The 25,776-nt window shown below is 42.6% G+C and overlaps 1 protein-coding gene across 3 annotated transcripts in view; it reads right to left on the bottom strand.

Moving 5' to 3' along the window:
- Window positions 1-25,776, bottom strand: part of NPAS3 (neuronal PAS domain protein 3) — a 1,664,600-nt gene that overhangs the window by 535,403 nt on the left and 1,103,421 nt on the right. For all 3 annotated transcript variants that reach the window (XM_029598930.1, XM_029598933.1, XM_029598932.1), the window contains one exon: window positions 9,109-9,198. In XM_029598930.1, coding sequence (XP_029454790.1) covers window positions 9,109-9,198 — 90 coding nt within the window. The remainder of the gene's footprint in view (window positions 1-9,108; window positions 9,199-25,776) is intronic.

Raw genomic sequence — 25,776 nt, 5'->3', positions numbered from 1 at the left:
TTTAGCTTTTGACCCTTAGTGCTCAGGCCAGCCCAGCAGGAAGGGGGAGGGGCTGCTTTTTCTTCCTGGTTTTTTTTTGCTCCCTGCCACAGACTCTGACAAGGGCCCTGTAACCAGCCCTCTGTTTCTTTTGTTTCTCTTTCCCAGCTCCGGTACATTGGGTACAGATGTGTGCCAGGGCAGCGGCTGTAAGGAATGGGGAGTTGCAGGATAGGGGATTGAGACTGGGTGGTAAGACCGAGTCAAAACGGGGAGGGGCAGGAGAGAGGAGATAGTGTAGGAAAGATGAGAGGACGGAGAAAGGGAAGACCGGAGGAGGGCAAAAACAAAGGTGAGAAGAGAGTGGGATAGATGAGGAAAGGAGAGACTAGGAGGGAGGCAGAAAAGGAGAGACAGGAAGTGCAGAGCATGTGAGAGAAGCACCATCTTTGGAAGGAAGGAAGACAGGCTGCAGTGAGAGAGAATGAAGCGTGTGGGAAGACAGAAAAAGGAGACAGATAAAAGAAAATGAAAGAAAAAAAGGAAAAGCTAAAATGGGAAAAGAAAAGCAAAATGAAAAAGAACAAAACTTACCTCAACAAACAAGAGAGAGGTGCTACTGGGGACGGGATAGGGAGCTACACGCACACTTTTACCTGCATAAATTAGCTGGTGATCAAGTGCGGCTAATTTTCTTTAAGCAATTTTCAAAGAGAAAGCAAACGCGTACTTTCTCTTTGAAAATCAGGGCAAAGTCCATGGGTAAAAGGTATTGGATGTCAGTCTGAAAACTATTCCCTTATTGTCTAGACAGTTACTATGTGCATGGTGTCTGTGTGAGTCAAACCCGCGAGCAGTGACAGCCTTAAACAGTAAAGGCACCACCCACTGTCTTATTGGAAAGCATCCATGAATTTTATTGTTTATGCAGGTGCTATGTGCTTTACAATAATGGTATTTTCTTTTCATGTCACAAAGTCCCCAGAGAACAACTCCTCTGGTGGCCTGTGGGGAAACTGTTCAGCTGCCATTCCACCGCACCTGCTGACACAACGGACAGGGAAGTGTCTGCCAGTCAAGCAGTTTGATGGGCTGACCTGCCAGCTGGCTCTTTATAATGAAGCTTCTCAGTTCGCTTTCAGTTTCAGCAGGTGAGGAAATGCTACAGTAGGCCTTATGGGATTCCATCCTGAATTCTTAGTGGTTGGGACAATTGCTACCATGCGCACGTGGCCACCTGACTCCGGAAATTTTAGTAACATACAGGCCGATTCAGTATGGTGCGCTCAACTGAGCGCACCATTTAGCACCCGTTTGGCTGCGTGTTTTCGAAATACGTCTAAAATGTGCCAAGCCGCACATTTTACTCTCAGAAATTAACTCCTGCCCAAAGGCAGGCGTTAACCATAGACAAAACCAGGAATGAGTACAGAAAAGCAGAAAAAACTGCTTTTCTTTACACCCTCCGACTTAATATCATAGTGATATCATTGTGATATTAAGTCGGAGTCCCCAAAAATAAAAAAAAATAAAAACTTCAAGAAAAAAAAAAAAAGAAATCTGCCAGTCGGTCGGATGCTAAATTTTGCCGGTGTCCGTTTTCTGAACCGTGGCTGTCAGCGGGTTCAGAAACCGAAGCTGGTAAAATTAAGTGTCGGTTGTTGGACCCACTGACAGCTGCCGCTTCCGCTAATAAGGAGGTGCTAGGGACGCCCTAGTGTTCCTAGCGCCTCCTTATTAGTGCGGGCCCTAATTTAAATACAGAATTGCGTGGCCAGGAGAGGTGCCTGGGCGTGCGTCAGGAGAGCGGGCACTCAACACGGAGCGCCGGCTCTCCTGCACTTATATTGAATCGGCCTGTTAGTAAATGACAGCACAGAAAGATCTATATGGTCCGTCTAGTCTGCCCAGCACATTCTTTAGGGCAGTAATTGTCACTCCATGCAGGTTACCTGCATGCAGACCTAAAATTAACATAGGTTACCCCATTTCTTCAGTTCCATCCTCTAGCCACTAGGGATCCTCTATGTTTTTTCACACCCTTTTGAATTCCATTACTTCTCTTGTCTTCACATCATCTTCTGGGAGGGCAGTCCATGAAGAAATATTTCCTGATGTTGTTCCTGTTCTACCTCTTTTGGAGTTTCATATCATGACTCTTAGTTTGGAAAGATTTATTCTTTGTGCATCCTTGATATCTTTCAAGTATTTAAAAGTCTGCATCATATCTCACCTCTCCTCCAAAGTATACATATTTAGGTCTCACACTCTCATCTCATAAGTCTTTTGGTGCAAACCCCACACCATTTTAATTGCCTCTCTCTGGATTGCTTCTATCCTGTCTCTATTCTTTTTGAAATACGATCTCTAGCACTGAGCACAGTACTCCAGGTGAGGCCTTATCAAAGACCAGCTAGTCATGCCTCTCTGGAGCCCAGCATCCCTCTGGCTTTAGTCACCACCTTGTCACATTGCTTCACTGCCTTCAAATCATCAGATACCATCCCCTCGAGGTCTCTCTCCCAGCCATCAGTCTTTCACCTCCCATCATGTACAGCTCTTTTGGATTAGTGCACCCCAAATGCATGACTCTGCACTTCTTGGCACTGAATCCCAGCTGCCAAACCTTCAACCATGTCTACCAACTGCTGGGGAAGAAAGAACAAACTATCTTTTCTTATCCTGAATACGTTTCCAATGAATTTATTATTAGCAAAAAAAAAAAATATGGGAGCAATAATCAAACTGCATGCATTTGAGCAAACTTGCAGGTAATTTTAATCCGTACAGTTTCCTCAAAAAATGAAAGGAAAGTTATATAGACAGTGTCACTTTGATTATTGTCTCTGGAAAAAGTATCTGCCTGAGATCTGTGGCTGCTTAATCTGTGGATTCCTTTTCCAACCCGAACAGCGCACATGGTTTTGAAAATCCGAAATGAAGTGCACTGTTGTCTCTCCTGATGTAAGCTCGCTCCCAGGACCATCGCCAAGGAATGCTGGCTAATTTACCCCCAGAAAGGATGGGCAGTGTTCAAAAAGCCACTGAAATGGTTTTAAAAATTGTTCATCCTATGGCTAAAAATCAGTAGACATAGGATGAGATTTTGTCAATCGTTACAAGAGGTGATCACCTCTGGGGGTGCTGGTTAGCAGAAGTGAAACAATTCTAGCCGTGCAAGGTGCCGAGGAGGATGAAGAGCAAAACCATAGCCATGTGACATGGCTTTTAGAGGAAACACAGACTACTGCACCACAGGTGACGAAAGCAGCAGGGAAAAAATAAATAGATTTAAAGAAATAACAGCAGAGGGTTAAAGCTATTTTTTCCCTTGAACAGATGATATTTCAGATGGCCACAGTGTTCCAGATGCATCAATTTCCTTGAAAATCGAATCCATATATGTACATATGCTGTGCTGGCAGGAGGACTGAATTACATGGCCAAAACCCAAAAGCTAATATTCTTTTGGCTAGAATAATGCAATTATTATTTTCCTAGCTATCAGTCTAAGCATACAGAGCCATCTGTTATGCAAAGCAAACATACACATCTCAATTACAGAAAATGCAGTTGCCTTGACAGAATTTGGATTACACCACTAACCAGGATTGTAAGATTTGTTTTAAGCTACTGTTTAAAGGATGCTTTCCAGGAGTTCCCTAATTAGCATTTTACCTGCTTAGACTAATTATTCATTCTTTATCTTTACTGGCTATTTGACTTTGTTGGATACTACACATAAAAGAGATTAATACAAGCACAAAGAAATAACGAAACAATAAAGTGCTACCTCTTTACTATAGGGGCAAGGTGGCAGAGCACCGGATTCAAGAAATAAAAAAAGAAACCTGTAATCCCTCGTGCTCAGCCTCCCAAGGATTAATGCTAGCTTTAATGGGAGAAAAGAATAATAACACTGTACCAAGTTGACAGTTCCAGAGAGGCCAAGTTTCTCAGTTTTCTGGGGAGGCTCCTCAATATTCTGCCCTCCATCCGGCATCCTGGATCCCCTAACTGCAGAGCTGCAAGGGAAGTGGCATCGGTGCCTTAGTCTTGGGACAGAGCACACCTCGTGCACACAGGACCTGCGCCATTTCCCACCCACTTCCTGTTTAGAAAGGAAGTGCATGCCATGGGGGGGGATGGGGGCAGAGAACGCAGTTCTTTTGCTGGCCCTGGGTTGTTGTGCGCACATAGAGAAAGGTGGGAGGAGGAGATAGGAGGGCCAGGATGTGATGACAGACTGGGAGGGAGCCGAGAAACAACAGGAAAAAGAAGGAAGATCAACTGGGGTCTCAAGCACAGAGAAAGCTGAGAGGGGATGGGAGATGGAAGCAATGGGGTGAGAGATGGTGTGGTGGAATAATGCGAGAAGGGAAGGTGGAAGAAAAGAGACATGAGGGGGAAACAGTGGCTAGAGACAGATGTTTGCTTATCTATTTCTATCCCTTTTCTAACTTATTGTATGCATTTTTTTCCCCTTTTTATTGTAAGACACCCTGGGCAGGGTACCATATAAAAATAAAAAATAAATAAAAATGAGTGAGAGCAAGAGAGAGAGAGGTAGAGATGAAAGAGAGAGAAGTGAGGAGAAGAACACAACAGGAGGAGGAGGGATGTCAGAGTCAGAAAGAAAAGAAAGGGGAATAAAGAGAGGAAGAGAGAGACAGACAGAAAGAAATAAACAGAAAAATGAGTCCCGGAAATAACAGACAAAAATCAGAAAAAGCACAGAGAACAATACCATGAGAAAAAAATGTTGCAACAAAGGCATTTAAAAAATTGTTTTCAATTTAGTTACCAGAATATGTGACTTTTTAAAGTATATTATTAATCATAAGTGTAATTTATTATTTTTATTATGGATCATAAAAAATTATTTTTCCCCATTCTGTGGGGCGGATTTTAAAAGCCCTGCTCGCGTAAATCCGCCCGGATTTACGCGAGCAGGGCCTTGCGCGCTGGCGCGCCTATTTTCCATAGGCCGCTGGCGCGCGCAGAGCCCCAGGACGCGCATAGGTCCCGGGGTTTTTGGAAGGGGGCGTTTTGGGGGCGGGGCGCGGTCCAGGCCTTCGGACCAGCCCCCGGGTCGGAGCATGGCGCGCCAGCAGTCCGCTGGCACGCGTAGATTTAAGTCTGCTTCTCGCAGGCGTAAATCTACGGACAAAGGTAAGGGGGGATTTTAGATAGGGCCGGGGGGGGGGGGGGTGGGTTAGGTAGAGGAAGGGAGGGGAAGATGAGGGAGCGGCCTCGGAGGGAACGGTGACAGGCTGCGCAGCTCAGCGCGCGCCGGCTGCCCAAAATCAGCAGCCTTGCGTGCGCCGATCCAGGATTTTAGAAGATACGCGCGGCTACGCGTGTATCTTATAAAATCCAGCGTACTTTTGTTTGCGCCTGGTGCGCAAACAAAAGTACGCAAACGCGCTTTTTAAAAAAAATCTACCCCTGTGCCAATGGAACAAGGCCCTAGATGTGTAACTGAGAACTGACACTGCTCTCCTCTTGGTAGCTTTACCTTCTGCACTTCATATTTAAAGTTAAACGACAAAGAATGCTGTTTTATATTAAACATATTGTGCCCCATCTGTGAGGATAGGGGGCTCACTAATTTCTTCTCCTTCCCCCTCCCCAAACGTTTGCTCAAAGTCAGCAAGGCTGGGCTCTCTGGAGTTCACATACTAACTTCAAGCGTCTGATGTGCTATTGTTGGTAAGATTATAATATCATACGCACATGACTTCACCCTACTGCCATTGTGTTCTTTCAGGAATTTCATACACTATTTGTTATTCTCAGAAGGTTGTCAGAAATGTATTAAGTTAATTCAATAAAAAGGCATCACCTACTACTTTTTTGTTGACTTTTTTTCCCTATGATTCTCAGAAAGAAATGTTTTGGGTTATATATGTAGCTTTGTAAACACCACTAATATCTGTAAATCAAGGTATGCTAAATACAATAAACATCTGTCAATTAGCCCAGCAAGTCCACAACTATTGGAAGGTTCCATATTTCTCCCTAATCTTCCCAGGAAGCTTTGAGAGTGAGCACTGGCTCCAAGTCCAACAAGGGACACACCAGAGGCAGCCCATGAGTCCATGGTTTGCATAGACTAACTGGTGTTGATTCTCTTTGACTGTTGTTGCCAACTGTTCCTTAAAGATGTGCACATTGGGGCAGCCTACTAACATCTGGCCATGGCAAGTTATACCATCTGACCATCAGATGTCTGGCAGCCCAAACTGACTTGAGCAGGGAGGAGGCAATGCGTCAGGGTAACTAGGAAGAAGCCAGCGGGCACAGGGCTAGTGTGGTTAGCCGGTTTAATTATTTTCCTTGCTCTTCAGTGCCTGGTATCTCCCTATGGTGATCCCATCCCACTTTGGGAAGACTTAGCTTTCCCAAGCCTGTTATACAAGCCACCTATGTTTTATCACCTGACCTAAGTCAGCCTTGATAAGAAGATTCACTTCAAATATTCTTAAACCTCCAATCCAGTGCACTCCTAGACACGTCCCATTAAGAAAACAGGCCCAAAATGTCCCAGAATTCAATAAGTGAGAGGGTTAAAGAAAAAATCAACAGGGACAGAAACACCTGCTAAGGTCAAACTGGGTCAGGTGCCAGAGGTTATGGGAACCCCTTCTGCAGGGCGAGTTGAAGAAAGAAGTAAATAGGAAAACAGTTTATCTCCATTTTTCAACTCCTTAGGGCACTCGAGAAAGAATCATCCTGGCTAGCAAATCAGTATTCCAAAAGTCTCTAACGTATTCCAGAATCAGAATGTGGAAGGGCATGGTGAGATTACAACACGCACCATCTCTGCATACAGCAGGCGCAGGGCTAATGATACCCTGGAATTAGACCACCTTCACTCATGCTGTTTCTTTAAAGTCTCACAAGCTCGTCAAAAAATAAAAACACGATAGCAAGTCTACCCTATTTTAATAATACGCCCTTCTTCTCCTCTCCATAAGAGACTTTCACAAGGTAGAAAGAAAAAATATATTTCCTGGAACCTTCCATGCAATACATTTTAATGGTCTCTTTTGGCAAGTTCTTGACTCATATGACTCCCTGTCACAGTGTCAGCTCCCAAGATAATGCAGGGTACTCCATAAACAGCCAGTAATAGCACACAAGGGAAGTACTATTAATGTGCCCCTTTTCCTACCGGGCACAGAGGGTCCAAAGTTCAAAACAACGGAGAGAAGCAGCTTCATTTGCTCTCAATAAATTAATCATGATCCTTTGTGTGAGAAAGTTTCTCCAGTGCAAGTTTATTTCTGAACAGATAATATCCTGGTACATGGACTACTGCATTCCAGTTCATGGCAGTCATTAAATATGGGGGGTTAATTAATTAGCAGCAAACCAACACAGAAAGAAGCCCACGGAACATAAGATTATATTGCACACATCAAACACTCTCCAATAAAGGGTAGAGTGTTGGTCAAACAATGCGATATGCTCTCCTGCACAAGTTTACAAAAACAAGAGAAAATGAGCATCCTACAATGCGTATGCGCCAATGTTGCAACGGTTAATCACTACCCTGCAAAAAGAAAAGCCAAGCAAAACACTTCTTAGGTTAAACAAAAAAATTTAAGTCACCAGCAGCAAGTTAAACCACATTGTCCATGTTTAGGCTCTCAACAAAGCAGAAGCAAAGTCAGTGCTGTGCGTAGTAACTCTTACTTTTAGCATATATATTTTTGCTGCTTGCACTCCCATTGTATTTTGTTCTTACAAGCGCCAAGGCCTGTCGAGAGAACCTGGGCTGCTGGAACCACTCCCTCGACAAGCCCAGCTGAGGATCAGATAACGGTCTGGAGAGTGGTTCCTAGAAGATGCCGCAGAAAGACAGAGGTCAAAAACCAAAGTTCCAAGCATGTACAGCACTACGAAAGAGGCCCATATTCCAAAACACTGGCGGAAAGCTTTCCAGCCCAGCCAGCCACCCAAGCCCACTGGTGCTAGGCCTTTTGAAAATCAGTTCTGAAAAGGACAAACAAAAAGAGCTCTCGGACCGCTCATGTGTCCCCGATTCTATTTCAGAAATTCTCCTCAAAGCTGCAAATTCTGAAGGTGTCCCTCCTACAGAGCAAGAGTCAAACAGTGGAAACGTTCTTCAGGGCCGCGGCCATTTGATAACGCATGAGCACATGTCATAAAATAGTCTGGCCGCGCACACATGTATTTAAGCGGGGCACGCTAGTGTGTGCAAATGCTTCTACCGCATAAATCGAGGGATTTTAAAAGGGGCACACGCCCATGCCACTGCCAGTTTACCAGTTCGCCCAGTTAACAGAAAGGTCCTCCAAACCCCCGGTTTGATAGCCTGCACTCCCCCCAGTTACCCCAGACTCTTTAAACCCCTCAGAAATGGCTCGATCCGTTTAAACTTTCGTGCCATCCATAGCAGAATGAAAGTTATGTGGCAGGGGATCTTGGCACGCGCCAGGGCAAGTAAGTATTAATGCATAAATCTCTGGTTCCCGCCCTGAAATGTCCATGTCCCACTCAGACCATGCCCCACCCCTTTCTGGAGATGTGCACGTTGCGCGAGATACGTGCGTTTCCGGGCAGCTTTTAATATCCGCTTGGCACGCACGAGCCCAATTTATTCGCACATCCCCTAATTAATGCATGCGCCAAGCTTTTAAAATTCACCTTGTAGGTTTTAGTATCTCTGCCAACTAAGTCCGAGTATGACTTTGGACAAAGTCACTTTAGGTCCCCTCCAATACACTCACACACACACACTGTCTACAGACATCTAGCTCCTTCTCCTTTCTCCTTTTCAAAAGCCTGTATTGAATGCGTTGTCCTGTCATCCACCCTGGAGGTGGCTGCATTTATGTGTCTGACATGCTCAGCCTGTCAATGTGCTGGAACCATGTTTAGAAAAAGGTCTTCTTACAACTTCTCCTACTGTTCATTTTTATATAAACCAAGCAAATTATTATTTCCCTTTTCCCAACTTTTCAGTGGCTGTCTCAGAATCTGGAATTTTGCCCCTTGGTTTTGCTGTGGGAGAGCCGAGATATAGATGGGAGCATAAAGTAAGGGTGAACACACAACATGGGCAACATGATTTACCATTGCACTTTATTAGTTACTTACCTGGGAAAGGCCTAAGTAGATGGAGACTGTTTCTGAAATGTACAAAAATTTTCCTTCTTGGTTTAGTGCAAATACAAATCCATCCAGAGACTGTGGGAGAAAAAGATGACATAAAATAAGATTGACATTTAATGCTGCAGTAATACCAGCAGTGTATAGTAAAAACCATCATGGGCTGATCAATCAGGACACGCTCATTCTGTGCTAAGTAAGCAGAAGGAGCCCAAACTCCCTAACTCATTTTGATATGGAGAATCCTAAATTTTTCATCCCCTCCCACGTCCCCCACCCCCAAAAAAACATAGGAGTGTCAGAACCATAGCGTGCCCAAATTGTGCTTTGTGGCATGAATTTACATGGCCAAAATCACAGACATGATTTTTTTTTAATTTTTAACTTTTTGAATATGTAAACCTTATAAAATATAACATCATATATTCTGACCACATAGTAAGAGATTCTAGGAGGCTCTCAGATTACTCTGCCTTCTGAACGTGGGAACACAAAACTACCCATATTCTTCTGATCCCTTACCACTGTATATTAGCCTGACTCAATTATTACCAACTGCTTTATGATATCTTTATTGGTAGGCTCCTAATCTGTTTTCATGCTTTCTTAATTGTATGTATGTGATCTTTTTCGTATAACGCATTGGGAGCTTGGGAACATAACTCTATAAATGTTTAAAATTATAACAAATAATGATGACATACATGGTTCACCTTGCAAGTTTTCTCATCTCCTGTTATAATCGGTTTTGCAAAATGATTATTGCAATTAAGTTCATGCGGTGCAACTGCTAAGCTCACAATATACTTAGTAAGTGCAACAGGCAAGATCTACAACTCAGGGAGGAGCCCAGGATGGTCTGGGGCGTTCATGTCCCCCTCCCCCCCCCCCCCCCCCCTTCGGCCCGTGTACTTTGCACTGGAAAGGCAGAAATAACGTTACCAGTATACACCATGAAAAATCCAGACGGAAAGGCACCACAAACCAAAGTGCCAGTGCTAAAAATCTCAACAAATTTCTTTTCACTCTCTCTCTGTCCATCCAGTAAATTAAAGGAAGGCGCCACAAATGGAAAGGTGCCAGAATATATTCAACAGAACAATGTTTAGCGGGTGGAACATGGGACTGAAAACAAAGAGTGCACTAAGCCTCCAAATAACCTGCTGGCCGATTCAATCTGTCAGTCATATCCAGCACGTGACTTCCTCATGCGGGACCTCAGAAGCTCCCACGGATCTTAAGATTGTGAAATGCCGTCTGGGATATCTAGGGGGTCTTCCCTCGTTTGTCTGCACTGTTTTCAGTCCCAGGTTCTGTACTTTCAGAGTTTGCTACCAAATATATTTAGGAAGAATCCCAGTTGCAGCTCAGTCCTCTTAACGATCAGATACAACACCAAATACAACTGTGAGTTGTAAAGACTGGCTCTCCTGGAAGAGGAGCCCAAACTGCTGAAAATCATGTAACAGGGCCTGGCCAGCACTGGCACATAATGAAGCAGCAAGTGACCAAAAATGAAAAGTGGCTAGGGGGCAAGAAGAGAATCTGAAGGATGTAAGTACACTGGGATATCGGCCGGTGTCGGTGCCTTAGGGTTGACTCTTGAGCAAAAGTTTAAGAAGGGTATAGTCAGCAGTTGGAAACCAGAATAAACTGATTTGGACTGGTTGGAGGGGTATGGGTCAGCCATGGTATGTGCAGCCAGTCACATACACAGATAATACATAAAGAAGGAAGATATAAACAGAAACTTGTAGAACTGGTTTCAGACATCTAGTGCTTTGCGAGGGTCCAGCCAGTTTCTACCCAGTAAGACAGCGACAGCTTTGCTTAGTATAGATAATATTATATATAGAAAAGAATTATTATGTCCTACTCTCTGCTTGAGATTTACATTATTTATTTCTTGTACTTGTCTGCTAAATAAATTTAATTCCATTTGTAAACATTTTAAATTACATCTATGTGGTTTATCTCTTCCTGTCATTGATACTTGGGTAAGAAAACAAGTTAAGAGAGAAAGAAATAAGACAAACTGGGGATACGCTCCTGGAAGGTTTGGCCCAAAGCAGCCTTCTGATAGTATTTACCCCACAGGTGAGGCAGAAGAGGGCTTTACAATAGTGCAGGACATCCTCTGGGCCCCTTGCTTCTCCAGTGGGTCATCTGTAGACAACACAAGAGGCTCTTCAAGTTTCAAAGGCCCTCCCCTGTTTCCTTCATTGTGCTCAAACCTCACTAAAAATCATTTTAGGTGTGTAAACGTCTTAAGGCTACGCCTAGATAGTGAACCGCTTGAGAAGTGTAAAGGAAGGGCAGCTGGGATGGAAAAGAGGCAGCAAAATAAAGCAAATACGACAGACCTCAAACATTCATCTAAACCGCTGCAATGTTGAAATACTCCACAGATAATCATCTTTACTGCTAGATAATTAGTGGAGGATTATCCTTATCACAGCCATCTATGCTTTCTGGTAAAGAGAAAGAAAGGCAATCAGTACCGCTAAATATTTTCATGGCGGTAGTCCCAAGAGTTTTCCTCTAAAACTTTAGTTTTATTCTCTTGGCATCGATTGTTGAGGTGTAGCTCATTTGTCAGATTTCTCTACCTGATTTCCATTGAAGCTGCAAAACTTAAAGCATGACATGGTTCTACACAAGCCTGAATAGTTTTGAAGTAGCAAGTGAATTAACATAGGACACCAACCTGCAGCTCCCAGAAGAGTAGTTCTACGCACTTCCCATGGAATGCTGGGTTATATAGAAAATATCTACTAATATCACTGATAGGAGAGCGATATGAGTCAGTAGTGACCGCAAAGGACTGGGGGTAGGGAGTTCTAAGCTGTGTTTGACTACATCCCCTAAGCCTCAATCTCCCAGCTCTAGTTAGAGAAAAATATTCACACTGTTCCTCATCCCTACTCTTCTCTGGAAGTTCCATGAAGGGCCCAAGCTAGCGTGCATGGTCTATCATCTAAATTTAGACAGTAAATTTATATCCTAAAGCAGTAGTTCTCAACCTTTTTTCTGCCTGGACACACCTGACAGATGGTTCTCACATGCATGACACACTGAACACATGACCGTCATGGGGCTAAACGTAAACAAATACTCTGTATCTACAGGAACTGCCCCGACCCCCCCAACAATGGGTACAGAACAGAACTAAGACATTCCCCGTTCAATTTACCATACAAAAAAAGATATTTCTGGTGTCATCTTAGTAACTGCAACATAAACACTTTCTCCTACCAGGTGCAATAGCCCTCCTTATGAAAAAACAGTCCTATGGAGAAAACACAACAAGTAAGATTGGTACAAATGCTTACATGCTAGTAAAATACTTCACTTCGGTCACACACATAGAATCGATCTTCAAGTACTGAAAGACCACAAATTACAAATATGGAGACAGAAACTGTAATGGAAACCCCAAAAAAAACACTCTCCATGCAGTGCAAAACTGGAGAAATGTAAACAGAAATATAGCACCTAACAGACACCCAGAATCTGCAATAATGTACACAAACTAAAGCGCAAAAAGTTACACCTGTATTATGGAACACACTCAAACAGTTACAACCCTACCTATGAAAAGGCAATGCTACAAATATTTAACCAGGCCCTAAACACCAATACAACTCCTATTAGGAAAACAGAACTAGCCATGCTGCTATAGACCTATACACAGAAGCTACAACTTTGCAGAATACCCTTACCTGAGTCACACATGCAGAACACAGACCCTTACCAAATATAGAATAAAGTAACCATTAAGTTAATGTTTTTGTTTTTCCATTGTTGGACTGCATACACTCAGTTTGGCTTCTTGCTGTTTCCAGTTCAGTTTTTGTCTCCATATTTTTATTTATACATTTCCCAAGAAATATAAAATAAAAATTCTAAAACTAGAATAAATATTTCAAAACAACTGATAAATAGAATAACATCCAATCATTAAAAACTTAAAAAGCCACCTTTACTTACCCTCTCCAGCAACTCTCCTACTCCTTTCCCTTGTAGGCCAATAGCACACACCAGAAGCAGCAATGGCTGCTGAAGCTCTGTCCTCATACTACTCTTCTGTAAGGCCCACACACACTTTCTGTCACTCACACACTAGTCATCTCCCCGACCAGTCTCTCTCACACACATACCTGTCACCTCCCTGATCAATCTCTCTTTCTCTCTCTCACACACAAACACACACACACACACACCAGTCACCTCCCTGACCAATCTCTCACATACACACATCATCGCGATGCAGAGCAGTCAGCTGAGAATGCAGCTGCGGGGATTTCCTGCCACATGGCTGTTTGGGAGATCCATCGATTAGCTGTCCCAGATCTGCGGGGGTGAAAGACTGCCTCAGAAAGGAGATGGAAGTTCTCCCGCGATTGCGGGAGGTGGAGGGAGCTTTGGGACATGATCTCTGCAGTGGCGGCAGCAGCAGCAGCATAGCCCTTTCTTCTTCCCACCTACCCTGCTGAATATCACTTCCTCTTCGGGCAGCAGGAGTGGGAAGAAGAAGAAAAGGCCATGTTGCTGTTGCCGGCTTCCATGTACAGTGCTGCCATTCCTCTCAGGGCTTGAATGTGCTGATAGCACTGGCAGGAACAGCAGCAGTGTTCGTTGAAGAATTGTGTGCATCTTGCTGGGGTGGGGAGAGAGAGGGAAGAGCAGCGGGAGACCAGGAAGTGCGCGATATACCTGTCGGTGCTTGGCAACACACTGGTGTGTCGAGACACACCGGTTGATATATTTTGCAACAAAATATATCATTTTTAAACCAGGAGTTCTTAACGCTAGTCGGACTCTAAACTGCTAATGATGCTTTTTCATGATACCCATAATACGATGAACCACTAATCGACCATACATTAATAAATATAAAAATGTTAACTGTACAAGGCCAATTATATTGAATTGCAATAAAAAATTTCCCAACTTTGACTGAACGACCAGGCAAATTCGTAAATTTGGTTATCCTGAAATCCAGACCTGTTTGGGAGCCAAGAAGACTGGAGGTAGGAACTACCGGACTAAGACTAAAAACGGCCTTTGCTTTCTCGAAATAGACAGAGAAATCACTGTCTGAGGTGTTTAAAATGTTGCATTCCTCATCTTCCTGATTAATTCTCAAGCGCTGCTGGCAAAAGCTAACTTTGGCAAACATATGCTTCTCTTTGATGTGGTAGGTAGTGGAAGTAGTTCAAAGAGTACCCGCTCCCTATCTTAAAACTGTGTACATTCGCTAAGACAAAGCACACCCTAGGAGACAAACACTTTGGCAGAGATAGCATGCTAAAAGAAGGCACTCTAATTTATATTTATGAATGAATAAAAATGTAAATCTACATGCCCGACTTTCTTGAAGTAAAAACATTTACACTGCACAAGGAGTTTATAGCATCTTATAAATCATCCTCTTCTCCTCTGAGATGATTAGCGGCATCTCCTTGAATTCTAACATCCGTAATGGGTGAAAATTCGGGAATGTGATTACAGAGAAGTTCAGACTGAGACATGGGCAAGGACATGATCAGGAACACTTTCATATCAGCCTTAATAGTCTCTGTAATAAGTCAGTGTGTCGAGGAGAGGCTGTGAATTTATCTCCACTGTAACCAGACCAGCAACATCCCTTCTCCCCAAAAAACCCCATCAATGACCACTACCGCCTTTAAGACAAAGAAAAATTGTTCATTTTGGCAAGAGAACACTAGGATTCTTTGTTACAGAACCCTCTTCAGACTGTAACAGTTCTTGAGGATAATACATGGAAGCCCCGTCCCTTAGAGTCAATCTTCCACAGTAATTACAAGAGTCAAATTCTGCCAGAATAAATGTGTTCTACAACACTAACAAATTCATTCTGCCCCCAGTCTGTTTGCTATAAAGATTGACCACTGTCATTTAGTATTTAGAAGTAACTTTTTTTCCATATACAAAACTACCATGTCACCTAAGACAGGGTGAGCTGGTCCTGGTTTTACTGCATTACATGCACAGAGTGCATACAGTGCTGCTTTTATTAGTTAAAATGGCAAAGAACAATTTTCAAAGGCATTTCTGCGGGTAAAACGGTGCTCGGCTATAGGGGTCTTTGGAAACCGCCTACCCTATGGGCCAGATTTTAAATGCCCTGCGCGCGTAAATCCGGACGGATTTACGCACGCAGGGCCCTCGCGCGCCGGCGCACCTATTTTGCATAGGCCGCCGGCGTGCGCACAGCCCCGGGACGCGCGTAAGTCCTGGGGCTTCGTAAAAGGAGCGGGGAGGGGCGTGTCTGGGGGCGTGTCCAGGGTCAGGGGGCGGGACCAGGGGCGTGGTGCAATCCTGGGGGCATGGTTGAGGCCTCTGGACCAGCCCCCGGGTCGGGGGATGGCGCGCCAGCAGCCCGCTGGCACGCGTAGATTTACGTCTGCTTTCAGCAGGCGTAAATCTGCCAACAAAAGGTAGGGGGGTTAGATAGGACCGGGGTGGGGGGGGGTGGGTTAGGTAGGGGAAGGGAGGGGAAGGTGCGAGGGGGTGGAAAGAAAGTTCGCTCCGAGGCTGCTCCGATTTTGGAGCGGCCTTGGAGGGAACAGGCAGCGCGCGCCGGGCTCGGCGCGCGCAGGTTGCACAAATGTGCACCCCCTTGCGCGTGCCGACCCCGGATTTTATAAGATACGCGTGGCTACGCGTGTATCTTATAAAATCCAGTGTACTTTTGTTCGCGCCTGGTGCACGAACAAAAGTACGCGCTCATGCAAAATTATAAAATCTACCCCTATCTGCGCGTACAGTTACATATGTAATGCCGCCATGCGTGTAGCTTTCTGCAAAGATAGGAGAAGCATTCCCAGGAAGGGGGCTGGGGAGGAGTTAGCAATTATCTGAGTACTTTTGAAATTTCAGAAGCACACCGTTATATTTTCATGGAAAATACACCCACATAAATAGCAGGTGCAGGTCTGTGCGCGTATATTTTCTGACTCAATTTTCAAAGGGAACTTTGAGAATGGGCATAGAATCTTTGAGTAAAAAGTACCTGCAGACTTTATACTTCTGTGCACAGTTTTAAAATTGCCCCCACTGGGCTGATAACAGTGATCCCAAGCCATTGAGAAACAAAAAGAATGCGCATTTTCCAGGCCTTACTGCTCCAGACAGCGCCAATCAACAACTTAAGAGCCAGCAAAGAAGTTAGGCTTTCAAGGTACTCATAGTAAGCACTCATAGGACGAACCTGCATTCATTCAGAGACCCTGGTTAATCTGACAGATAGTCAGTGTGGAATTCTCAAGAACTGACTCTCAAATGCAGTGAAAGTCATGTATGAAGAAATTAAGACCTGAAAAATTATCAACTTGCTGCTATTTTGTAAGCAGGGATTATAGTTACATCTGCCAATGTTAATGGCGGGTTTCAGCCTTGATATTTCTTGATTTTTGTTGTTAAAGACACAAAAATCTTAGAAATATGACCAAAAATTAGAGCTTGTAATTCTAACGGGACAGCATAAAAATTATCAACTTGGACCAACTAAGAAAAATCCCAGCAGAATATCTTGGGATGCATCACAGAAAGAAACCATTGTAGTGGCCTGCACACTCCTGCCATCTTTTCATGCCCTCATTTGAGTTAAAATTCAAGCCTCTTTTTCTCACACCATGCAGGTGACCTTCTTGCACAGTGAGATATGAAATTGCTCAAAATGGGGATTGCGATCATTCTTCATTATGCTCCTTCTTTTCTAGTTATTGCCATAGAGCTGTAACCCTTGGAAAATGCCATGAAATATTATTACTGCAAGGCTAGTCACCTGTACTCAGTCCTGTAAGTACAATCACAGTCATATTATTGTCTCCCAAAAGTTAATTGTTTACGCTTTCCTTCTGTTTCATGTTGACAGGATGTTATGTGAAAGGAAGTGACATCATTTGGCCAGTTACAGCCGACAATGTAAACTGACAAGACAAAGTCAGGCTACAGTCCTTCAGTATAAAACAGGAGGAAAAAGCACACTCGTCCTCCCTCAATGTCTGTGTATGTTTTATTATGATCTGGGCAAGTTATTTATTATATGCCATGTGCAATCACTGCAGGCTACTTCTGAATTATTTTTTTTTCTGAACCGTCCCACTGTTTTCAACAGGTGTCAATTAAGACTATTGGGTCAAAGGGTTAATTACATTTTCTTACCCACTATGTAGAATTTTCTGATTAGTAGCCAAGGTTGTATTAGATGAAAAATAAAACAGTAACACAATGCTAAGTTTTTGCCCCTTCCCAAGAAGATTTATCATTAGCAGCTTTGCTGCAATCTTAAGCTTTCTTCAAAGCAGTTCAACAAAGAAAAATAAGATACGGTAAAAAAACAAAACAAAAAAAACCTTCTAATACTTTTAAAATAAATGGTTCTAGAGACATGCAAGTATTAGATATATCTAGGCAGCTTTTCTATGACTGGGAAACAGTTTTTCAATATGCAGGCAGGAATGATAGGAGGTTTTTGTTAATAAATGCCTGTAATTCTATGTAGTGCATGTTGAGAAGTGCAAATCCCGTGGAAATATTAGCTGTTATATCAGAAGAACAGAACTGGTAATTATCACGGACAATATGTCCAGACATCAGTGTCATATGCATCAGCCTAACAGCTTTTACCATTTCGGTTGAAAAAAAAAAAGGCCTGCTCCTTGAGAAGTACAGTGTGTGTAACCAGGGCTGTAAGACTGAACCCATCTCATTCCACTGGAACAGACACACACTCCTATTTACACGAATTGACACCGTGACAACCGGGAATGAGCAATACAGCATGGGTTACTAGTGGGAATGATACAGTTTGTCAGTGAGGTACTGGGGCTGACACAATTGCTGCACAGCAATCATTGGGAATGACGGATACAATCCCCAGCTTACTAGGGCTGCTACAACTCTGCCATGAGTGAAGCAGCTGCACCTGGAGTTAGTGAGCCCCATACACTTCGAGGGCAATTGTAAGACTGCCCAGAGTGGTGGAAAGCCCATGGGTACTTTTTACCCACAGACTTTGCACTAGTTTTCACGGTGAAAGCATGCACATACTTTCACTTTGAAAACTTATCCCAGGAAAATGACTCGCACACAATCTTGACTACTAACTTGAGCAGGTAGCTTTCCCAGAGAAAGATGTGCCTACTTTGGAAAATGCAAAAGTATGTGCATAGTCCCAATTCCGCCCCAGGGAATGCCTCTCCACACTGAGGGTAAAAATACACACGTAAAAACCCTATATGTAAACTTTTCTACGGGTATAGGGCAGGTAATTTTTTTTAAAAGCCCATTTCTGTGGGTAAAGCACTGTTTTGGCTACAAAACTGGATTTTAAAATTACCCTGCCTATCCACAAATTATTAGAACCAACACAGCTATGTCACAAATTACTGGAACTACTGAAGTTAATTCATGAATTCCTGGGACCAATATAGCTAACTCCAGGAGGCATGCACATCAGAAGTCATTTGGACCACTCAGCTACATCATACAGTAGTGTGACTAAAGGTGAACCTAAATTTGTAGGATTCAAGCTGCAGTTCAAGTTACAAGGATCACTGAGAGAAGTTTCTTTGGGTCTAAATTATCTGGCACACATCAAGCAAGATGGACGCAAATCGATATCAGGTTTTTGCTAATCCTGCATTACACCATTTTCATACCAGAAGAGACATAACACCACAATACCCTATCAATGTTACTTTCAAAGAAAAGATCTGATGTGTATATGATAATTATTTGTATCCTAAATTTAATTATGTCTGCGTGGCCTCTTCCAGTTAAATGTCCTGGTGCGTCAGCCTCTGACAGAATATATTCCTAGAAAATGTCTATTGCCATCACTTCCTGTATGAATATGTACAAATACATGGCTTTCTTTTCTGCTGAGATAGATTTTAAGTGTTATTAAGTAGTTTAGTTGCATGCAGTCAGAATGTGTAGGCAATCCTTTGTTCATTTAATTGTCTAGCCTTAGACAAACAAGTCCTAAGTCATGGTAACAGTGCCTGTCTCCTTCTGAACCATGTCAATCTTACATTTTCCTAAAATGTATTCCAATACAGTTTGGGATTTGTATAACATTACTATTTTAGTAGGAAAACCCTGAAGTGCAATAGAATGGGGGTTAAGCAAACCAGTGATGAATTAGCCTGTCATGGACGATTGGAATTCAGTAGGGGTTGGTCATTAATTTAAGCTTTCACAGGAATATATCTTCCACATTGAATTGTACCCTGTGGTCAAACTGAAAACCGAAAGAGAACACGCCTCAATCAAAGATCTGCTATCCAGTTTTATTGCTTGGAATAGAACGGACTTTTCAGAAAATGTCATTGGAAGATACATCTCAATAGCCTCATCAAGCTAATTCCCACTGAATAAGATTTCATAGCAAGGAGATGCTCTCACAAATTCAGAAATGAAGGTATGCTGTCACCTAAGGAATAAATTAGTCAGATATTATGAGTCTACCTAATCAAACTGGAGTTACATGTAATTTAAACTGGGCATGGACCATGAACTAGATTCAGACTTTGCAATATTTAGGGCACAATTTTGAGTAGCCTTCACTGTTATAAAGTACACACACACTTTAGTACACATATACCTTGTATTTAATTTTCAAAGAGTAACTTTACCAGGGTACAATTTATATAAATATGACAGGGCAGAACAAATTGGTGGAGAGGTGGCACTATATGTTAATTTTAAGGATGGCATAGACTCAAGCAGAACAAAAGTCCTGCAGGAAACAAAATGCACTGTGAAATCTTTATGGATGGAAATGCCTTGTGTGATGGCAAAGAGTATAGCAGCAGTATATCACCATCTGCCTAACCAAGATGAATAAACAGAGAGTGAAATGCTAACAAAAATTAGAAAGGGAAATAAAAATGACAACACAATAATGGGAGATTTCAATTACCCTAGTATTGAAGGAACGTTTATTGATGCCAAAAATGACTTCTTCATGGAGGAGCTGGTCCAGGAACCAGTGTGAGAGGGAAATATTTATATCTAGTCCTCAGTGGAATAAAGGACCAGGTGCAAGGGATTATAGTGATGGGGCCACTTAGGAATAGTGATCATAAGACAATTAAGTTTTAATTCTTTTATTGATAACGCAACAGATAATACAAGAAAAACAAGACATAGCAATCTATGGTTTTGTATATCCCATGTCTAAGAAACAATGACTATCCTTACCAATCATTTAAACTCATACTCACCCTGACCCCAAAATCTAAAAGATAACATAAGAAACAGGAGAAAATCATCATCATCATGTTACAGTGCAGAAAAAATACTAACAAGTATAGTCTACACTAAAACACATTCAATTGCAAATCATTCAAAGTAGGCTCCTTGCTCTATGAAATAAAAAGTCCATATATGAGGACCAAACTTGCAAGAACTCGTGCTTCTTAAAGGAGTTTTCTTTGGTTCGAATGTTCTGCATAAGTGCAAGGGTAATTATTACAGAATTAAAACACAACAGTAGCTTTTAACTTTAAAAGGTGAGACTAAGACAAAATAAGGAAAATAGATTTAAAAACTGAAAGGAGCCATTGCAAATGTTAAAAGTTTGCATGAAGTGTGGACATTATTTAAAAATACCATCTGGGAAGCCCAGATAAAATGTATTCCATGTATCAAAAAAGGTATAAAGTAGACCAAACAACTGCCAAGCATGGTTAAACAGTGAGGTGAAAGAGGCAATTTAAGCAAAAATGCTATCTTTCATAAAATTTAAAGCAGATCTAAATGAGTAAAACAGAAAAGAATATAAGTAAAACAATAAGGCAGGCTTAAGAAAGAATTCAAGAAGCATCTTGCCATAGAGGCAAAACAATTAATAAAAACTTTTTCAAATACATTCAAAGGAAGAAGCCAACTGGATCACTAGATGGCTATGTACAGTTCTAGTCACCTCATCTCAAAAAAACCAAAACAAAACAAATATATAGCAGAACTAGAAAAGGTACAGAGAAAGAAAACAAAAATGATAAATGGGATAAAATGTAATTGTAACTGTTTTATTTTAATGTGTTTATTATTTATGTTTACTGTAACCCACTGAGCTATGAGGATCAGTGGGCTATACATGTTATAACTAACTAACTAAAATAAATAAATAAAATAGTTCCCTTATGAAGAAAAGATTCAGAGTTTATGGCTCTTTAGCTTAGAGGAGAGACTGAGAGAGGATATTGTATAGGTTTATAAAATCGTGAGTGGGTGGAACATACAAACAGGGAATAGCAATTTAACTTTTCAAATTAACAAGTAGCAGTTTTAAAACAAACTGGAGAAAGTATTTTTGTCAGATAATGTGGTGAGAGCAGTTATAGTGTCTCTAGGTTTTAAAGGGAATTTAGACAAGTTCCTGGAGGTAAAGGCTATAAACCACAATTAACCATATAGAATTGGGAAAGCTACCATTTATGCCTGGGGATGACCAGTGAGGGTTGGATCTGCTCTTTGGGATCTGCCGGGTACTTGTAACCCAAATTAGTCATAGTCAGAGACTGGGTTTGATGAACCTTCTGTCCGATCCAATATGGCAAATCTTATATTCTTTTGTGTTCCTCCAATGAGCTAACTGCATCTTCAAGAATGGCTCTTTTGAATCTGTCTAGAAGTAAGCACACTGTGAAGGTTCATATAGACTTGCAGCTATTGAGGAGGGACAAGTTTTAAACAGGACAATCTACTCTGGCACACCCTTTGAAAACTGTCCTCTTGATGATTATTATTTGTGATGAACTGTTATTCATTTCCATCTTCTCCTATGTTATATGTTTCTTATGTGAATTAAATGTTATCACCTAGTAAGTTACTATCGTGTGGTTACATAATAACATAAGAATTGCCATACTGGCTCACACCAAGGGTCCATCAAGCCCAGTATCCTGTTTCTAACAGTGGCCAATCCAAGTCACAAGTACCTGGCAAGTACCCAAACATTAAATAAATCCCAAGTTACTATTGTTTAATAATTAAGAACAGTTTATGGATTCTTCTTCTAGGAATTTAAGCAAAGCTTTTTTAAATCCAGCTACACTAACTATTATAACCACATCCTCTGGCAATGAATTCCAGAGCTTAACTATGTGCTGAGTGAAAAATAATTTTCTTCTTTAAATGAGCTACTTGCTAACTTCATGGCATATCACCCCATAGTCCTTCTATTATCTGAGAGAGTAAATAACAGATTTACATTAATTTGTTCAAGTCCTTTCATGATTTTGCAGACCTCTATCATATCCCTCCTCAGTCATCTCTTCTCCAAACTGAACAGCCCTAACTTCCTTGGTTTTGGGTCTGTAGCAGAGTACAATATAGAAACCCTCAACACACCTTAAAAGACTTGACCCAGTCCACCTTGATGCAAGGCATTCTGGGTACAGGGTATCTCCTCTGAGTAGGAATATACTCTAGTCTCAGAGGAGCGCAAGGGAGGCCCTGCGGAAGATGAGAAGGGAACAGTGTTTAAGTACTGCATTATTTCTGTATTTGTGTGAAGTATTGCTGAGGTAAGCAATTTCTGTATACAATTTGAATGCTGATAATGAAAGGGTGCAAAAGAAAAGCTGGAGTCCAGATTGTAAACTGTTCTCCAGCTAGCCACAGACCACTCATGCTATGCTACAGATGGTGGAAGCAGTGAGATGTCCTTCAGTATGTGACTACATACGCAGAAGTCCAAGCTTCCAGAAAGTGACTAGAAAGAAAGTAGTTTTGTTGAAAGTGTCTATACTGGCATAAAGTCTGCCTCAAAGTGAAGAAAGAGAATTTTTTTTTTGAGAAAGTGTGTTGCTTTGAGCAGCACACAGAGCCATACTGGTGCAAAGGAGAACATTGGTAAAAAATAAATAAATTGTTCTGGGCCTCACTGCAAACGCAGTTTAAAAGTTAATTACAACAGGCCAAGGAGACTAGTTTCGTCTGGAGTTAGGGAAATTAAATAGTTAGTTAGCACCAAACAGGCAGGGGTTTGTTTGTGGTAAAAATGCAGAAAAAAGGGAAAAAAGATCATTTTTTTTCTTCACTTGAACAAGCAGGGTTTTTGTGTGCTCTGGCTACAAAAAGAGAAAAAATTGAGCAAGGTGGGGTCCTCTAAATCCCACACAGCTGGGCTGACACTAGACAGAAAAAAAATGAACCTCTGCATTCAAAATCTCCTGGGGGGACAAAGGCAACTACAGGAAAGCCTTATAAAGAGCTAGCTTTCCTACAATAAGAACAGAAAGAAAGTTGAAGCAAACTTGGCTCTTATAAACTCCAGCGTAGAGCAGGTCTTGGATTGCCTGAAAGCAGAAGGGGTGCAGCAACGCTGTGAGTCACCTGATTGTGTTCCTGAAAGGTACAACCACAAAGACTGGACTGAAGATGGCGCTACCATGGAGCTTGGCAAAGTGTCAGTGGAGCCAGTGATGACCAAAAACAACCCAGAGAGTGGCCTAAAGAGGGCACTAAAGGGAAGCCTGGTGAAGCATCAGTGGAGCCAGTAATGACCAAGCCCAACCTGGATAATCCCGGAGATGGACCTAAGAAAGGTGTGACAGGGGGCCCTGGCAATGGGCCAGAGAAACCAGGAATGGCTCCATTGGGAAGGACGCTGGAAAAAACTCCAGAAGTGCAAGGACAACTCCACTGGAAGACAAGAGAAGTATATAGAAGACCTGTGAATAGACTCACGGTGGACCTGACACAGGTACAAAGGAGCTCATGGTGGGACCTGCCAGTATGGATTTCCATAGGAGAACAGAAGTCCCATGCGATATTGTGAACAGGAGAGCAGCAGGCCCCTAGCATGGCTAATCCATTCACTGAGGGCAGTGCGCACAGGAAGCTGTGGGGCTAAAGCCAAAACAAGAGGAAAGCAGTGCAGCGGAGACAGATGTCCTGAGCTCAGAGGTCCACCGGGTGGAGGAGAAGCAAGACCAGTTTTGGGAAAACTGGGCTGCTACACATCAGCAAGTGAAAGAGACTGAGAAAGCCAAGAGTGATGAAAATTTGGAGCTTTCGGAAATCCAGGCTGCAGGGGATAAGCTGCAACTAGACATTTGTGAACTGGACATTCCAAGGACTTGGGCCCTGGGGCTCAGCAGGGTGGGTTGCCCAGAGAACCAAGAGGAGATAAGGTTTTATGAAGAAGCCTTATCTTAAACCCCAAAAGGTTAGGGGAAGGGTACCTCGGGAAAAGAGGAAGGTGCCCTAGATAAAAAGAATCCCCAGGGGGGTTAAGGGACAAAGCATTCCCTGGTTTAGAACCCATACCCTAAGGCAGGCAGGAATCAGAATGAGAAAGATGTCCCAAGATAGGCCCCAAAAGCAAGCATAGCAGGGCCCTGGTAGGTGAAGATGCTCAATTGGATAAAATTGAGCTGAGGGGGGAGGGTATGTGGCAGAGTGCACTATAGAAACCCTCAGAACACCTTAAAAGACTGGTCCCAGCTGCCTGGTCCTGGTCTACATCAACGCAAGTTGATGTAGACCAGGACCAGGACTAGGAATATAGTCTAAGCTCAGAGGCGAGCAAGGGAGGCCCTGGGGAAGATGAGGAGAAGGCAGCTCTGTTTAAGTACTGCTTTATTGATGTCTTTGTGTGAAGTATTGCTGAAGTAAGCAACTTCTGTAAACAATTTGAATGCTGATAATAAGAGGGTGCAAGAGAAAAGCTGGAGACCAGACTGTAATCTGTCCTCCAGCCAGCCACAGACCACCTGTACTGTGGTATAGGATCACTTATTTTACTTTTCTCTGCTAATGAAGATCCTCCTCAGAAGCGGGCTTGCACCTCAATGTCAATACGCCCCAGATTTCATCTTCCGTATTATTTGAACCTCAGATCCCCAAATGCAATGTTTTTCCCACAATTAATATAATATTGTTCCCTTCTGAATATTGTATCAACCAAATCTCAATGCGCTATGCTTTGTTTAGGGAACTGGACACTTGGCTCCAAACTATGAAGACCAGATCAGCTAGTTCTGGCTTCTCAATTACTATTTCAAATTTTTTTCACAATAAGGAGCACCCAGAATGCTTTAAGGCAGGAGCATAAAACCCAGGATGGACTTAGCTATTTGCTATCAACTAAAGCCAAGTATGTAGGAAAGCACCGACTTGCAGAAGGGGTGTGCATGAAAGGAGTAAACAGTGCAGCAGCAGCAGCAGCAGTATCTCTCTGTGCTGGCCTACGGCTCAAGACATCCTTCCTGCATCCCATACCAAACCAGAGCTATGGTATAGCCCTTAACAAAGGAAAAGACACAAACCATTGGCAGCAAAGGTCTCCCGCAAGGTAAAGATTCTATAAATAATCCAGATGCTTCATGCTGGAAACAACAGACGCTATGACTCTTTGCCCTGAATCTAGAGCTGCCCACAGAGAAACAGAAGGCAGGAGCTGCCCCTGTGCTGCCCAGCTTATTGTCACACCATGCAGCACGTAAGGCATTTTGGCCAAGTCTAAATCTACACCCCTGCGTGGGTGGAAGATTCCGCCATTCAAAGTTCAGGTGCTTTATTATATTATCTGAACACATGTTGTTAAATGAATCAACATGTCAGCAAAATTATATCATCTGATATTTCCGCAGTTTCTCCACCAAGATC

Source organism: Rhinatrema bivittatum, chromosome 4 (genome assembly GCF_901001135.1).
Source record: "Rhinatrema bivittatum chromosome 4, aRhiBiv1.1, whole genome shotgun sequence".
Lineage (NCBI taxonomy): Eukaryota > Metazoa > Chordata > Amphibia > Gymnophiona > Rhinatrematidae > Rhinatrema > Rhinatrema bivittatum.
The sequence above is the reverse complement of the archived record's forward strand: the minus strand, read 5'-3'. Positions and strand labels throughout refer to the sequence as shown.